This window comes from Eurytemora carolleeae, unplaced genomic scaffold (assembly GCF_000591075.1).
Source record: "Eurytemora carolleeae unplaced genomic scaffold, Eaff_2.0 scaffold185, whole genome shotgun sequence".
NCBI classification, from domain to species: Eukaryota; Metazoa; Arthropoda; class Copepoda; order Calanoida; family Temoridae; genus Eurytemora; species Eurytemora carolleeae.
This window is the reverse complement of record NW_019396153.1, coordinates 3,922-21,591: the sequence shown is the minus strand read 5'-3', so window position 1 is coordinate 21,591 and position 17,670 is coordinate 3,922. Positions and strand designations below refer to the sequence as shown.

Genomic DNA, 17,670 nt, shown 5'->3' with positions numbered 1-17,670 from the left:
TGAACTATTTGATGTTTAGAGAGCTGTAGCGAAGAGAGCATTAATGCCGCAGATAATATTGATTTTTACGATTTCTCGGATTCAGATTCAGAGGATCTAAATTCACGACTTGATCCACGTCCAGATTCAGATCTAGCAGATCCTTTGCAAATTTTAGGAACAAAATCAAGACATAAAAGAAATTACATGTTTTCAAATTTAAAGAATTGAATTATTAACACTTGATAAAAGGATTATAGTAATATCTTACTTAAGTTTCATTGGGTCTGTCCTAGAGAACGATTTTTGGATCCCCTCCGGAACCCCAGGCCCCCCGTTCCCCCTCTTATCAATTTTGTACATGACCACTAATTTTCAGCAAAATTATTTTTATTTATTTTGTATTATTTTAGGGTAGGTTAGGTTAAGAAAATTTCTGGGCCGAGCGCTGCATCTAGGACAGACTAAGGGGCCGAGCGCTGCGGTTAGGACAGGCTAGGGGTGTTCGAGCGCCGCGGCCACACGACCAAATATATCCATGTGTTACATATGATATCCATGTACAAAATTTATAGGAGGGGGGGGGGGGGTCCAAAAATCGTTCTCTTGGAAATTAACCTTTCAGTAATATCTCTGAGCTGAAAAAGTGTTCATAATGATTTTATCAGCTGAATTTTTTCTAAAAGTTCCGAATATTAATAGTTGATTTAAAAATTCTTTTGTCATTTCTTTTACAAGTTCTTAAAAAGTTTCAGTCTCTTTCTTCTGAAAACTTTATCTCGATTTTTTAACAGAAAATGCCACAGATACTATGGTAGATAGTTTTCAAGAAGACGATCTCAGGTATCTATATATATATTAAATATCAAGAAAGGAATAATTCTAGAACATACCTTTAGAACATAGATCAAGGCAGCAAAAAAAATAATGCATTATTTACTATGACTGAGTCGACTTTGATGCGTGACAAAGGGGAGAAGGTAGAGGGAAGAAGGTATGGTAGAAGGAAGGGTAGAAATAAGAAAGTGAAGAAGGAAGCGGCTAATGAAGAGGAGAATGGTAGAAGGAAGGGTAGAAATAAGAAAGGGTAGATAGAAACGGCTAATGAAGAGGAGAATGGTTGACGGAAGGGTAGAAATAAGAAAGGGTAGAAGGAAGCGGCAATAATGAAGATGAGAATGGTAGAAGGAAAGATAGAAGTAAGAAAGGGTAGAAGGAAGCGGCAATAATGAAGATGAGAATGGTAGGAGGAAGGGTAGAAATAAGAAAGGGTAGAAGGAAGAGGCTAATAAAGGGGAGAATGATAGAAGGAAGAAAAGAGGAGAGTAGAGGAGAAAGGGAGAAAGAAGGAGAGAAGAAAGGGTAAAAGGAAAGGGAGAAGGAAGGGGAGAAGGAAGGGAAGAATGACTGGGAGAAGAAAGAAAAACAGGAAGTTTTTAAGAAGGAAATTCTATCTAATTCCTTTCCAGGGTGGAATCCTTTGTAATGTTCTCAACTCTCACTGATATTATTTACAGGCTCAGTGAATATATGGACCTTGTATACTGTAGTTCAGACAGTTTGCTTCCCAAACAACAACAACAACAAGTCTTGCAACAGCCAAAATTGATCCAACAACAATCACTAATGATTAAAAGACAGAAATCTCACTCACAACAACAAATACAGCAAGTACAAAATATGAATGAAGTAAATTCCTGTAATGAAAAAAGCCATAGTAATTACAATGATGATAATAATGCTGCACCGTCCACTCAGATCAAACAAATACAGGTAAAGCAAATATTTTCTTTTGTCTGCGGGGCGAAAAGAAAATGATTTTTAAACTTCTAGTTTTTTTCTTTGTAAAAAAAGCTTGCCAAACTAATGAAATGAAAAAATGTCAAAAGATTTTTATTCAAACATTGAAATTTAAAATTCTTTTTTAAAACAATCTTAAATGTTCCTCCGTATCTTCTATTTTTATTAGACCTAAATAGATGTTCAAGGATAATTTTTTTTATCTTTAGGGTCGTATTTTGAGAAATAAAAACTTGTCTTTTTTAAAATTTAAAAATAATAAAAAATTATGAGCAATGTTTATATAGAGAAGGGTAGTAGAACTGAACCATGTCGGACCCCCACCCCTAGCAGACACACACCTCACCACACCAACACACAATTACCGACGCTCTCTTCATCTTCCTAAACCTAAGCAAGAGGAGAAGAAAAGATTCAGGAAAAATGTGCTCAATTTTTTTTTACTTTTCAAAATTATAAGTAGTATTTGTTCCCCCGTTTAATCTGAACTACCCCTAAATTTTTTTTACTGTTTGACTAAATGAACTGATTACTTACATGAAATTCTAACTCTGAAATCCTTGTATCTTTGCAACATGTTGTATCAGACCTTTGATATTTCAGACGGGGATTGTACTATTATTAGGTTGCAACAAGACGGGGATTGTACTATTATTAGGTTGCAATAAGACGGGGATTGTACTATTATTAGGTTGCAATAAGACGGGGATTGTACTATTATTAGGTTGCAATAAGACGGGGATTGTACTATAAGTGTTTTTTAGTTTCCTAATGTTTGTCTTCCTTGTTTTCAAGGAACAGTTTTCTCACCAATCTTGAATGTTTGTTTCTCTTAATTGCGGCCATATTCCTGTTTCTATACTGTATTTGCAATTCTCTGTTTGTTTTTATCTGTATTTTACAAGTTTTTACAAACACAATTATCTTTCTGTTTACACGTCTAATCATGCTTCCCTTTCTGGGGGGTAAACAGGGGTGGGGGGGGGGGGTTTCAAACTATCGTGTATACTACAGTGATAACCAGAAAACTCTGGAATAGGAAGTCGACTTTTAACCTCAAGCTATGACTGTAACTAGTCCAATGAGCATGAAACACAGCAACTGTGCAATGTAAACAGACCCATTTCACTTCATAAGTGATTTAATAACTTACTTGTAAAGCAATTTGCTTTGTATCAACATCAAATGCACTAAAGTACTGCTTTATGCACTGAAGTACTGCTTTAATGTCATCTTCTTATTCTACTATTTTCTGGTTATCACTGTATATACGCCCCTGTTCACTTCTATCCAAATATCTGATTGTTTGTCTGTTTGTCCATATGTAGATTGAAGAAAGGAATTGAGTCTTTGCCACTAACACACTTGCTAATCTCTATATCTTTGCAACCTGATGGCGTAAACCTTTGATATTTAAAACTAACTACTTGATCTAACAATTCATAGCTGGAAATATCTAAGGTCTTCGACATTGGATTGCAAAGATATAGCGGTTTGAAATCAGAGTTTGTGACAAAGACTCAATTCCTTTATCCCTGGTTTAGTATCTGTGTAAAACTGTACGTCTCGCTATCTGTTAGAGTGTCTCCATGCTTATCTATAGTTCAGGCATATTTTTTTTCTGTAAATCTGTATTTAAATTTTTCTCATGGTACATTTTCTGTCTACAAATTATTCTACTTGAATAGGTTTAGTTATTTTTTATTTGAATTATCTAGTTTTCCATCTATCTATCCATCTTTAGAAATATCTATCTATTTTTCTATCTATCTATCCATCTTTAGAAATATCTATCTACTTTTCTATCTATCTATCCATATTTAGAAATATCTATCTATTTTTCTATCTATCTATCCATCTTTAGAAATATCTATCTATTTTTCTATCTATCTACCCATCTTTAGAACTATCTATCTATTTTTCTATCGATCTATCCATCTTTAGAAATATCTATCTATTTATCTATCTATCTACCCATCTTTAGAAATATCTATCTATTTATCTATCTATCCATCTTTAGAAATATCTCTCTATTTTTCTATCTATCTATCCATCTTTCGAAATATTTATCTATTCATCTATCTATGTTCTTTACTTCTATTTGTCTTTAAGTCCTAACCTTGACTTTGCTTTCATCCCTAAGCAAGGACAGTAATACAATCATTTTAATGGGAATTCTCGCCATGTTTCACACAATTTAACATTTTTTTACCTTAGGAACAGTTTCGCTTCAAACATCTGGATTTATTATGTTTACACTTTTACATGGCTTACCCCAGATTCTTTTATTTTAACCTTTTAACCTTTAATTAATTAATAACAGAATCGTAATTTCAAGCGACTCACTTTTGTAGTAAAATCAAACATATATTTTTATGTCACCTTTCTCAAGTCATTTATAAATAGTTTCCTTGTAAGCATCAAGCATTCCTAACATGTTTTTTAAGGACTATTATCATAATTGATTTTTATTTTTACTTTTCTATTAGTAACAAAAACGTAGGGGTTGGCTTAACTTTTGTTAAGAGATTATGCTTTACATACTTTAGAAGGTAACACAACATTTCCACATCTTTAAATTGAGTCCATCAAAGAATATGCAAAAAGAACACATTTGAAATGTTTCAGTGAATTACGGTTTGACATGCTTCAAGCTGGTGCTCTCCGGGTAGAAGGGGAGGAGGGACGTCAAGGGGGTGTTCTTCGGGTAGAAGGGGAGGAGAGACCTCAAGGGGGACAAAGTATAAAAAAACATTTGTCCACTAGTCTCACAGAAATCTCCTCCTCACCCAACCCTGGAGAGGGGGAGGGGCGCAGTGAGACTGAAGTGGCAGGCCGTGAGGGGAAACAGGAGGGGGAAAATACTTGCAGAGAGGGGGAATTGACAGAAGGGCAGGGTAGGGTGGGGAAACCTGTGTTTCGAAGCCAATCAGCCAGGTATATATCAGTTCTAATTTTACTTACAATATACATATCTTGGGATATTTACACAAAATTGTTCTAATTTTACTTACAACATATCTTGGGATATTTACAATATACATATCTGGGGATATTTACACAATATTGTTCTTTGCAATTTATCTGATCTTAAACATTTCTTTTTTAAACTGTATATTTCATTATTTTATGTTGTATTCATATTTATCATTTCTAATAAATATCCTTTATAGTCAGATTTCTAGCATTTAAACCCCATCATTAGGTGAAATTAAATAATGATAAGATTAAACCCTATATTTTTTAGTTTTTTTCATTGTTTTAATTTCTTCTAAAACGCTGGAAAAGTTTTCTTATAATAATTATGCTCATCCTCAGATATGGAATTGAACCAAACCCTGAGGAAAGAAGACTCAGTAACTTCCTTGGACGATATATTAAACGCGAGGAGTCTCTCAAGGTAACTTCCTTGGTTGGTAAATCAAGAGAGAGGAGTCCATGTAGGTAACTTCCTTGGTTGGTATATCAAGAGACAGGAGTCCCTCTAGGTAACTTCCTTGGTTGGTATATCAAGAGAGATGATTCCCTCTAGGTAACTTCCTTGGTTGGTATATTAAGAGAGAGGAGTCCCTCTAAGTAGCTTCCTCAGTTTGTATATCAAGAGAGAGTAGTCCCTTTAGGTAACTTCCTTGGTTGGTATATCAAGAGAGATGATTCCCTCTAGGCAACTTCCTTGGGTGGTATATCAAGAGAGAGGAGTCCTTCTAGGTAACTTCCTTGGTTGGTATATTAAGAGACAGGAGTCCCTCTAGGTAAATTCCTTGGTTGGTATATTCAGAGAGAGTAGTCCCTCTAGGTAACTTCCTTGGGTGGTATATCAAGAGAGAGGAATCCTTCTAGGTAACTTCCTTGGTTGGTATATTAAGAGAGAGGAGTCTCTCTAAGTAACTTCCTCAGTTTGTATATCAAGAGAGAGTAGTCCCTCTAGGTAACTTCCTTGGTTGGTATATCAAGAGAGATGATTCCCTCTAGGTAACTTCCTTGGTTGGTATATCAAGAGACAGGAGTCCCTCTAGGTAAATTCCTTGGTTGGTATATTAAGAGAGAGTAGTCCCTCTAGGTAACTTCCTTGGTTGGTATATTAAGAGAGAGGAGTCGCTCTAAGTAACTTCCTCAGTTTGTATATCAAGATAGAGTAGTCCCTCTAGGTAACTTCCTTGGTTGGTATATCAAGAGAGAGTAGTCCCTCTAGGTAACTTCCTTGGTTGGTATATCAAGAGAGAGGAGTCCCTCTAGGTAACTTCCTTGGTTGGTATATAAAGAGAGACAGGAGTCCCTCTAGGTAACTTCCTTGGTTGGTATATTAAGAGAGAGGAGTCTCTGTAAGTAACTTCCTCAGTTTTTATATCAAAAGAGGGGAGTCCCTCTAGGTAACTTCCTTGGTTGGTATATCAAGAGAGAGTAGTCCCTCTAGGTAACTTCCTTGGTTGGTATATCAAGAGAGAGTAGTCCCTTTAGGTAACTTCCTTGGTTGGTATACTAAGAGAGAGGAGTCCCTCTAGGTAACTTCCTTAGTTTGTATAGTAATAAGAGAAGTACCACATAATGATAAGAAAAACTGTTGAATCCTATAAAACATTTTTGATAATATGAAATCCATCTTCCTTTATCCAGTTGAAGGTATTGAAGGAACCGAAGAGAAAGACAAGTAAGGATGTGTGGCAAGTTGATTCATCAAGCTGGGAGTTTCTAGGTAATCAAATCTATAAATAAGTATCTGGCACTTTGGAACTTTTTAAATCCATAATACATATGTATAGACAAGAGTCCAGGGTCTAGTATTTGACAAACTCTGTGGTATTTGTCTTAATTCTATAATTTTACAAAGCATCTCATATTTCTCATTTTATCCGTTCTGATAATATTATTATTAAACTCTATTCATTGCTTCAACACAATTCAAATACACCAGTTTTTATGATTTCATAAAATTATACAATTAGAAAAATGTATTGGAAAATGTTTTTCCAAATAATTTGAATGATCTTAATGATTTGAATAATTTAAATGATTTGAATATTTTAATTGTTTGAATAATTTAAATGATTTGAATAAATTAAATGGTTTGAATAATTTAAATGATTTGAATAATTTTAATGATTTGAATAATTTTAATGATTTGAATAATTTTAATGATTTGAATATTTTAATTGTTTGAATAATTCAAATGATTTGAATAAATTAAATGGTTTGAATAATTTAAATGGTTTGAATAATTTAAATGATTTGAATAATTTAAATGATTTGAATAATTTAAATGATTTGAATAATTTAAATGATTTGAATAATTTGAATGACGACTTTTAAAATCCTTTTAAAGTCCATATTACTACTAAAATAGATAATTTCTCATATTAAGAAATTTTTCCTTGGTAATACACATACCCTTTTATAGCGTCCAAATCAAGTGAACTAAATTTACTTCCTTATTCTTTTTCATAAAATTCTCAATTTTTCGATTACATAGATTTTTGCTTATCTGAAATTTTACAAATAAAAAGAAGAAGAAGAAACCTTTGAATAAACTTATCTTTTATTTATTTCCAGGACAAGATCTAGAATCCAGGTCCAGCCAACCCAGGGAGACCCCTGTACGGAATATAGAGGAATTAAGAACCACCCTTCTTCAAAATCTTGACGAAAAAAAGCGTATCTCTGTTCCCGATTCTGATGAGAAAATTAGCGTCCCTGGTCAAAATTTCGAAGTAGACAAGAATACCTCTCTTAAAAAATTAGAAGCACAAAGAAACGCTAATATACATCGGGAGTCCATCCCTCCAGCGGAAATTCAGAAAACAGATAAAAATGTTAAAAAGTTGAGAAAAGAAAGTATTCTCAAACATCATTTCCTGATGGACAAGTTTCAAAATAGTCGGAAAGAAGTAAGGGAGGTTAGGGAGACTGGGGAGGTCAAGGAGGTCATGGAGGTCTCGGAGGTCATGAAGGTCATGGAGGTTAGAAGCTCAGATGAAAGTGATAGTTCATCAGAGAGCTGGAAGAAAATTAATTCACTCAGGTATTCTTTACTCATCACATTTATAGTTACTCATTCATCGTTTTATAATTACTCATTCATCCTTTTATAGTTACTCATTCATCGTTTTATAATTACTCATTCATGTTTTATGTTACTTATTCTTTAATTTTTTCTTCTATAATTACTTTGTGGCTTTTTAATGGATGTTACCATAAGATATTAATCTTGTATAGTTCTGAGAGGGAGTATACTATACAGATATTAATCTTGTATAGTTCTGAGAGGGAGTATACTCTACAGATATTAATCTTGAAGGAGTATACTATACAGATATTAATCTTGTATAGTTCTGAGAAGGAGTATACTCTACAGATATTAATCTTGTATAGTTCTGAGGGGAGTATACTCTACAGATATTAATCATATATAGTTCTGAGAAGGAGTATACTCTACAGATATTAATCTTGTATAGTTCTGAGAAGGAGTATACTCTACAGATATTAATCTTGCATAGTTCTGAGAAGGAGTATACTCTACAGATATTAATCTTGCATAGTTCTGAGAGGGAGTATACTCTACAGATATTAATCTTGTATAGTTCTGAGAGGGAGTATACTCTACAGATATTAACCTTATATAGTTCTGAGAGGGAGTATACTCTACAGATAGAGGAGAAGGCTAACTTGAACAAACAAAATTCATCTAACAACAGGTTAATCAACACTTTTTTTATAAAGACAGGGTGTCACAAAAAAACATGCTAATAAACAGAAAGCTAGTAGACAGAGAGACAGATTGTGCGCCAGGAATCTAAAAGTACGATTGTGAGGTAGGAAGCTAATTGACAGACTGAAAGGTAGAAAGCTAATAGCCAGATAGAAAGATTGTGTGGTAGGAAGCTTATAGACAGATGGACAGATTGTTAGGTAGGAAGCTAATAGACAGATGGACATATTGTGAGATAGGAAGCTAATAGACAGATAGACAGATTGTGAGATAGGAAACTATTAATAGACAGATAGACAGATTGTGAGGTAGGTAGCTAATAGACAGATTGTGAGATAAGAAGCTAATAGACAGATAGACAGATTGTGAGAAAGAAAGCTAATGCATCGTTAATTTTAGAAGATTTGCTATTTTATAACAAATTTAAAAGATGGATGAAATTAGGTTGGGTTTAATTTGAACAGCTGAATTTTAGATAAATTCATCACTTAAGATATCTGAGGATTTTGAGGACATTAATTTTCTCTTTTCTTGGGGATATTTTAACATATATATGCAGTCCGACCCCGCCCCTTTTAGAGGGGCAGTTTTGGATACTTTTTAAAATAAAAATACATATATATTTAGGAAAATTACATATTAAGTCATTATGTAATTGTTTCCGACTTCGCTTTTTTATACTTTCATCAACTATTTATTTTGCTCCCATTTAAAAAAAACTCTCTCCCTCCCCAGGCCCCCCTCTCCCTCCCTACGCTATGCTAACCGCAGTCTCTGGCTTTTTACCTGTCTGGTCATCACATAGGATTAGGTAAAAACATATCATTTCAGATTCTGTAGAAAGCCAGAGACATATTTGAAAATTAGCAAAAACTCTGAAAAGAAAAAAACTGAGAATTTAAAGCCTAGAGATGAAAGGATAAAAGTTAAGCTGGCAAAGCTTGAAACTGTTCACAACATAAACAAAACTAAACAAATTAAAAGACTAAAAGACTAAAAATGTCGGACACTTGTCGAGATAAATAAATAGAAAATATAGAAAAATTAGCAAAGTAGAGCTAGGGGAACTACATATGCCAAGCTTTTTGATATGATTTCTATGAAATCATATATAAAACCCTTAAGAGTATAAGATCGAGAATTGCAGGTTTAAAATCTAACATTTGTATTCTTTTAGGCAAAAAAAATAATTAGAGAATCAAATTTAAAATACGCTAATATTTTGAAATATTCTGCAGGAATGATAAAGTAAAAAAGTTTAGATTGATCTTTAAAATATGTAAAGGAACTGAGTTTTTGCCACAAACTCAGATTTTCCTATTCCTATAACTTAGCAACCTGTTTTCCTAGACCTTTGATATTTCAAACTATTAATTCTGGTAGATGAAATAGTCTAAGTTTGAAATATCAAAGGTTTACACCATCAGGTTGCAAAGATATTGGGGTTAGAAAATATAAGTTTGTTGCAAAAACTCAATTCCTTTTCTACAGGTTGCATCAAGATGATAGTCTGTATGACACAGAATACGATTCAAGTTTAACAAGTAGCAAACACACAAGGCAAACATTAAAAGAACATTACAAATTAGATAGTTTTCTGCCCCCCCCCCCCCCACGGCAAGAAAATGCTTTTGATAAAAATCTACAAAGAGTAAGGTGCATTGAGTCCTAATAATCTTGAGACATCATCAGTAGCATTAAATGTCCGATAAACAAGGGCAGTTTCAATCATAGAGAATAGAATATATAGAGAGGAATTTAATGGAAAAAAGTGTAAAACGGCCATTTTGTTGTACTGTTTCCATACTGCAGGTGTACTTCACATATTTATGCTATATAACCTGTTGGGCCCTGGAATATCATTTTATAGAAAATCTAAAATTATTGTTAAAAGAAAACCAAATTATGAAATAGGCTGGTTTCATAATTGACCAATGATCATTTCTCATAGACTCTATGCCTTCCACTTTACAAACGATGATTTTCCGTTATAACTATAAATCAAATGATGTTTTTATTCACCTAATTCATTATAAAGTTTATTTAACAGTTTAAAAAATTGAAATTGAAATGGATAGTCTAGGGAACGTACTGTATTAATGTACTCTACTGCATATAATTTGTGAACATTTACATGATTTGTACACTTTGAACTCCCTTTCAGGCTGAAAGGGACTGACAAAATTCATACCGAGAGATTCTTTTAATTCCTCTCTATATATTCTATTCTCTATGGTTTCAATCCAATAATAAGAAAAACTTTTGTTTAGTTCCTTGAATACTGTCAAAGCAGATTAGCTAACGTAATTATTTCTTAAGAAGTTTTTAAATGATCCTTATCTGAACAAATACAGTTTCAGGAACAAGTAACACAAAACTTGAGCTGTAGTACAATTTTTAATGTTTTGTCTCTAAATAGTGGTACAAGCAGTAGATATAAAATCCACGGAAAACATACTGTACATGCTGTACACTCTACCTACGGTACTAGCAAGGAGGATGTTGTACCGATGCCAACCAAAACCAAGCAGGCCGAAAAACCAGATAATCATATCATAATACAGGTTTGTTAAAAACCAACTTTTTTTTCGAATTTTTTATTGTATTCTTATTTCGCTATCCCTGGTATCCCTGGTATCCCTGGTATCCCTGGTATCCCTGGTATCCCTGGTATCCTTGGAATCCCTGGTGTCTTTATATCCCTGGTATCCCTGGTATCCCTGGTATCCCTGGTATCCCTGGTATCCCTGGTATCCCTGGTATCCCTGGCATCCCTGGTATCCCTGGCATCCCTGGCATCCCTGGCATCCCTGGTATCCCAGGTATCCCTGGTATCCCTAGTATCCCTGGTATCCCTGGCATCCCTGGTATCCCTGGCATCCCTGGTATCTCTGGTATCCCTGGTATCCCTGGTATCCCTAGTATCCCTGGTATCCCTGGTATCCCTGGTATCCCTGGTATCCCTGCTATCCCTACTATCCCTGTATCTAGGAATATATCCTGCTGAGTAGTGGATCCCCCTGCTCCCTGTTAGGACAATGTATCCGAGTTTTCATCAGCTGTACTCTTAGCACTAAACTCAGGTAAATTTATTCTTTTATTTTATTTTAAGGCAATTATTCAGCTTTTTATTTTTGCAGAGATCCAGTTCGTGTGATGAGCAATGTTCGTCAGTTTATGAATGGATGTAAAAACTATCTTTTAAGGTAACAAAACGGGGTTAGAATCGAAGAACAAAATCTATTTTTATGTATACTATATAGGTTGTCGATAAAACCATGAAAAAAAAATACAAAGAGGTTGAGAGTGATGATGATAATCAAACATAAAGATAGAAAAAGAGAATTAGAGTTAACAATAACATGTATAAAGGGATAAAGATGGCGAGGATAATACTTAAATACTTTATAAATATCGGGTGAACTTTGTACTAATATACCTGTATTAATGACGGGTGAGGGTGATACTAATATACCTGTATTATAAGGACGGGTGAGGGTGATACTAATATACCTGTATTAAGGACGGGTGATGGTGATACTTATATATGTATTAAGGACTGGTGAGGGTGAGATCAAGCAACTGGTTGACCTGCAGAGGGTGAGACTAAAAGCAAATGAATATCTGAATATGGATACAATACTAGAGGATACTATGCATTTACTTATCATTAAACCACTCAGGTCAGTTAGTTTATCAATTAATCAATAAATTTCAAGAATCTGTTTTTTTCAATATAAACCACCTTTAGAAATATGAAAAAACGCTTTTTGTACATTTTTATGTACAATAGGACATCAATTTTTGCCAGATCTAGAATTCCTGTTCTTCATTTCAAATTAGAAGTTTTGAAAATGCATAATATAACTGTTTCATTATTTTTTTAGGTCTCATTTACGTGATCTCATCCAAACCAAGTACACCAGAACAAGTAAACATATTTAAAATCTTTTTTTTTTAATTGCTCTTTAAAAATNCCCCCCCCCCCCCGTCGGTTCCAGAAAATTGTCAAAAATTGATTAAGAAATTTTCAGACGAATCATTAATTTAGCAAATTATAAAATATGTCTAAATTTGACGTGTATGGATGTAAAGGATCATATGTTTAGGATATTTTGATGATTTAGAGGAAAGTGGAGAAAAATTCAAGGAATCAAAATAAATATTCTTTTTTAAAAGATCAAACTTCCTTAGTGAATAAGTGTTAGTTTTAAATTAAAAAAAAAACTATAAATCAATTGGTATCCAAAATCTATATACCGAGTATTGAATATTAATGAGAACTTTTTGAGAAAACACCTTTAAAAGTTTATAATATTTGTCTGATTTTGAAGAAAAAGAGCATGGAATTACTTACAGAAAAACGAAGGAAATTACAGGTAGGCAGTTTGTAATTTTTTAAATATTTTAATTTACATTTTTGTAATTTGTTTGTGGTTAATAATGATTTGCTAGAAAGCACTTATTACAAATACAAATTATACATTTTCAGTAGACAATAATCTAATCTTTTCCCATCCGGTTTACCGTTTATCACTTCTACATTTTTTACAAGTGTTTGGAAAAACGTTTATGGGGGTATTTACATGACACGACAGCATTTACATTTTTTTCTAAATAGGAAATTTCCCAAAAACCTAGGCATTTGGGAAATTTCCCAGATACCCAGGCATTTGGGAAATTCCCCAAATTCCTACAGGTATTTGAGGGTGGTATATTTTTAAGATTTTGAAAATTTCTCAAATGCCTGGGTACTTGAGAAATTTCACACATACCTAGGCATTTGGGAAATTTCCCACATACCCAGGCATTTGGGAAATTCCTATTTTTGACATTTTTGATAATTGCTGTCACTCCCTCGGTATTTAAAATAAATCATAATTTTAATTTTACGGATATCCAATGACAAGACAAGTTCCTACCCTTGTACACGGGATTTCCTATTAGGATTTATGTTGTAAACAGCAGTTTACTTGAAAGTTGGTTAATCTCGAGGAAATTAAGTGAACATTGATTTTGGGCGTCAGAAATCCACTCAAAATAATCTTGTTTTACTCAGGGTACCTCCGAGAGTAGTAGGGCTGAAGTAGACCGTATCCTGGTTTCCTTGTGCTCTGGATATTCTCCTCCGGAGAAGTTGAACCTAATCCTGAACCTGGTTCACCAGATTTTACTCCAGGTAGGGTAATAGCAAAAACGTTGCTAATAATTCCTAGAGTTTCTTTGGGTAATATGTCTATATCATTCAATATTCGTCATATTTAACATTTTTTTCTGAAATGTTTTTAGAAAATATTTTTCTAATACTAGTACCTTTGCAACATGATGTTGTATACATGTAACCCTAAACAGGCTGGGGGGGGGGCGTTCGGCGCCCCCCGCTGTAGTTTTTCTTTTTTTAAACCCTTTTTTAGGCATTTTTTCCACCATCCCTAGCACCCAAACTATTAAAGTTATCGGTCTAATTTTGCTTCTTTGAGCTGGCCATGAAAAATTGGGCTATGAAGATGCATTTCACTCCTATACCTATTCTCTATAATCTTTTTCTAGCGGGGGGCCCCAAACGCCCCCTCCCCAGGCTATACATAGATTCAGACCCCCCAGCCTTTATAGGGTTAATATTTCAAACTGTGACTGCATAATTAGTTTATAAAGGGTTATACCAGCAGACTACAGCTTGTTAAAGGGATTTGTAAAATAGAGTTTGAAGTAAGGGATTCTCTTTCCTACATATTCAAAGTATGTATACTTGAAAATCAGAAAACTGTGTTCTTACAGTTGAACAAAAATAGAGATAAATATTGCTAAGAAATTATTATTTGCTCTCCTGAACCCAGACCTGAACAAGATTAATCTCTCACCTTCAACTTATCTTCGAACTGAACCTTCAACTTTTCAAGAACATTTCAGAAATTAAAAATTCAGTCAAAACGTCAAAAATTCAATTTACATATTAATTTATTAGTTCTGTAGTTTTTTGTTAGAATAACATAGCGGAAGTAGTTTGAGTTCTTCCATTTCCTTTTTTATAAAACTGTATTTACAAAAAATATCAACTAAATTTTTATAGAGAATCTAGATTTGAAATATTTTAAAGAAAAAATATTATTGCATTTTTTCGCGTCATTATTAAGACTTTTTTAACTTAGCTGTAACTGTAATATATTTGCATTATATCTGACACTGTATCCTATTGGCTGGTAAAGTATCTGTATTGTAAAGTATATGTATGATAGTGTATCTGTATTGTATACTAGGCTGGCAATGTATCTTACTTTTATCCTAGGCTGGCAATGTATCTGTATTGTATCCTGGGCTGGCAATGTATCGGTATTGTATCCTATAGGCTGGTAATGTATCTGTATTTTATCCTATAGGCTGGTAGTGAACCTGTATTGTATCCTAGGCTGGCAATGTATCTGTATTGTATCCTAGGCTGGCAATGTATCTGTATTGTATCCTGGGCTGGCAATGTATCGGTATTGTATCCTATAGGCTGGTAATGTATCTGTATTGTATCCTATAGGCTGGCAATGTATCTGTATTTTATCCTATAGGCTGGTAGTGAACCTGTATTGTATCCTAGGCTGGTAATGTATCTGTATTTTATCCTATAGGCTGGTAATGAACCTGTATTGTATCCTAAAGGCTGGTAGTGTATCTGTATTGTAACCTAGGCTGGCAATGTATCTGTATTGTATCCTATAGGCTGGTAGTGAACCTGTATTGTATCCTAGGCTGGCAATGTATCTGTATTTTATCCTATAGGCTGGTAGTGAACCTGTATTTTATCCTAGGCTGGTAATGTATCTGTATTTTATCCTATAGGCTGGTAATGAACCTGTATTGTATCCTAGGCTGGTAATGAATCTGTATTGTATACTATAGGCTGGTAGTGTATCTGTATTGTATCCTATAGCCGGTATTGTATCTTTATTGTTATAGTTATAGTATTTAATTTCAAACATAAAATACAAAATAATAATGTATGATGGTTCAGCTTAAAGTAAAACACAAATTTGTTATGAGCCAATTGAAAATATAATGTTTGATAATTTTGTTTGATCGATTTTGTTAAAAAAAATTATGCATATTGAAATCTCAACTAAATATACATTCATTGTGCATTTACAAGTAGATAATTAGTCAGCACTCAAATAATCAAATTATTTTCAGTAATGCATTAATTGAACTTACAAATACATATTGACTCGTTGACTGTAGTAGACTTTGACATCTATTCTATTCTATTGTATTGTACTTAGGCTGTATTTGTAATTATATTGTACTCTAGGCTGGCCGTGTATCTGTATTGTACTCTAGGCTGGCCGTGTATGTGTATTGTACTCTAGGCTGGCCGTGTATCTGTATTGTACTCTAGGCTGGCCGTGTATCTGTATTGTACTCTAGGCTGGCCGTGTATGTGTATTGTACTCTAGGCTGGCCGTGTATCTGTATTGTACTCTAGGCTGGCCGTGTATCTGTATTGTACTCTAGGCTGGCCGTGTATCTGTATTGTACTCTAGGCTGGCCGTGTATCTTTATTGTACTCTAGGCTGGCCGTGTATCTATATTGTACTCTAGGCTGGCCGTGTATCTGTATATGACTGCTGTCTCCTGATCTCTTGTGAGCTATTGAACTCCTGTAAGGAGGTAAAGATGGAGCTGGAGTACCTGCAGGCCCTAATCTCCCCCTCCTTAATACAAGGAGAAGGAGAATACTACACATGTCTCCTGGAAACCTCGTTAAACCTTCTCTCAAGCCAAGTACTCCCAAATTCACAGGTATTCAGAAATCAAACTCTTCTCTCGGGTTTTAAAATAAAGAAATAATTATGGTTTACACTGTAACCATGTGAAATATGTCTGTTTAGGCCTGTATTATCAGTATTCCTGTCTCTGTACCACGTGACAAACATATGAGAAGTCCCGGAAATGAGAAGAGTGGTGATCAGCTGACTTCCAGACATCTTCCAGTTTTCCCGGGCATGACAATCAAATCTTTAATCAGCTGTGCCTCTTTTATATTTAGGTATTTTATAAGACTTAATTCATAGAGTTAAATATCTGATTCACAACGTGCCTTAAAATGTTTGTATTTTCAAAAATAGGATATCGAATGTTTTTAACTATACTGCTACAAAACTTTGCAGACAATTTTCAGAATTAAACACTTTATTCAAGCTAGGAAAACTACTGTATCTTCAACATTATTGATAAGAGATGTGAATTATGCAAGCCCCTCTTTTCAAATGGAGGGTCACTTAAAATTACAACGAAGGTCCCTTAAAAATGTTTTTTTTTCTTCAGATTAGAGTCCTCAAATTCATACTCTCTCTTTCTTATCCACGAAGGCAAAGGTAAAATCTTAATTAAACGAGGACGACATTTATCAAGTTCTTACAAAAAATATAAAAATTGTTGTTTAGAAGAGAAGTTGAATCCTGGAACTGAAGTTGATGAAATATTTCCCCAACTACGAGAAGAAAACGCTTCCCTTATTTTTAAAAGAGAAGATTCTAACATAATGCTCCCGCTTCTTCCTAAATCAATTAATTAACCTGAGCAAAGACAACAGCTTCTTCTGAAATCAAAAAAAAAATCCAAAAGTTGAAAATTTCTTTAATCTATTTTCACTTTGTAATTAAACAAAAAAAATACTCCCCCGGAACCTTTTACATAGCTTTAAATATTAGAAGAATTGTTCTTCTCTTATCTGATCTCAAATAAATATTCAATTTGTTGTTAAATGTTACCATGATATATAGAATGGCAGGCATAGAGATATCCTGTAGAGATATCTGGTAGAGATATCCGTTAGAGATATTCGTTAGAGATATCCGGTAGAGATATCTGGTAGAGATATCCGGTAGAGATATCCGGTAGAGATATCTGGTAGAGATATACGGTAGAGATATCCGATAGAGATATCCGGTAGAGCTATCCAGTAGAGATATCTGGTAGAGATATCTGGTAGAGATATCCGGTAGAGATATCCGGTAGAGATATCTGGTAGAGATATCCGGTAGAGATATCCGGTAGAGATATCTGGTAGAGATATCCGGTAGAGATATCCGGTAGAGATATCTTGTAGAGATATCCGGTAGAGATATCCGGTAGAGATATCAAAAAAGAGGGGAAAAGAGCAGATTAAGCATAACACGCCACTCTAAAAGTTGCATGGTCCG

At 34.1% G+C, this 17,670-nt stretch overlaps 1 protein-coding gene across 2 annotated transcripts; it reads left to right on the top strand.

Annotated features, from left to right (window-relative positions):
* On the top strand, positions 1-17,232 carry LOC111696612 (uncharacterized). Of its 2 annotated transcripts, XM_023466260.1 has the most exons (22): positions 2-157; positions 774-822; positions 1,497-1,752; positions 2,067-2,197; positions 4,408-4,716; positions 5,098-5,179; positions 6,394-6,472; positions 7,327-7,795; positions 8,397-8,468; positions 9,974-10,042; positions 10,902-11,046; positions 11,474-11,565; positions 11,623-11,688; positions 12,040-12,165; positions 12,370-12,413; positions 12,592-12,632; positions 12,817-12,861; positions 13,542-13,661; positions 16,067-16,267; positions 16,357-16,514; positions 16,793-16,842; positions 16,912-17,232. In XM_023466260.1, exons 2-22 carry the CDS (start codon positions 791-793, stop codon positions 17,040-17,042), a joined length of 2,718 nt encoding a protein of 905 aa, XP_023322028.1. In that variant the 5' UTR covers positions 2-157; positions 774-790; the 3' UTR covers positions 17,043-17,232. The 2 variants fall into 2 exon arrangements, with proteins under 2 accessions (XP_023322029.1, XP_023322028.1); XM_023466261.1 differs by lacking the exons at positions 16,067-16,267; positions 16,357-16,514; positions 16,793-16,842; positions 16,912-17,232 and adding an exon at positions 15,777-16,039 and having other exon boundaries at positions 1-157.
* Positions 17,233-17,670: the final 438 nt, after the last annotated feature.

What these genes read in the sequence shown, in the direction of transcription:
- LOC111696612 (XM_023466260.1), top strand. Translation starts at nt 791, where the DNA reads ATGGTAGATAGTTTTCAAGAAGACGATCTCAG. An exon ending in CTTATCATTAAACCACTCAG is followed by an intron (nt 12,166 to 12,369) that starts GTCAGTTAGTTT and finishes TTATTTTTTTAG; the next exon opens with GTCTCATTTACGTGATCTCA. An exon ending in TGTGCCTCTTTTATATTTAG is followed by an intron (nt 16,515 to 16,792) that starts GTATTTTATAAG and finishes TTTTTTCTTCAG; the next exon opens with ATTAGAGTCCTCAAATTCAT.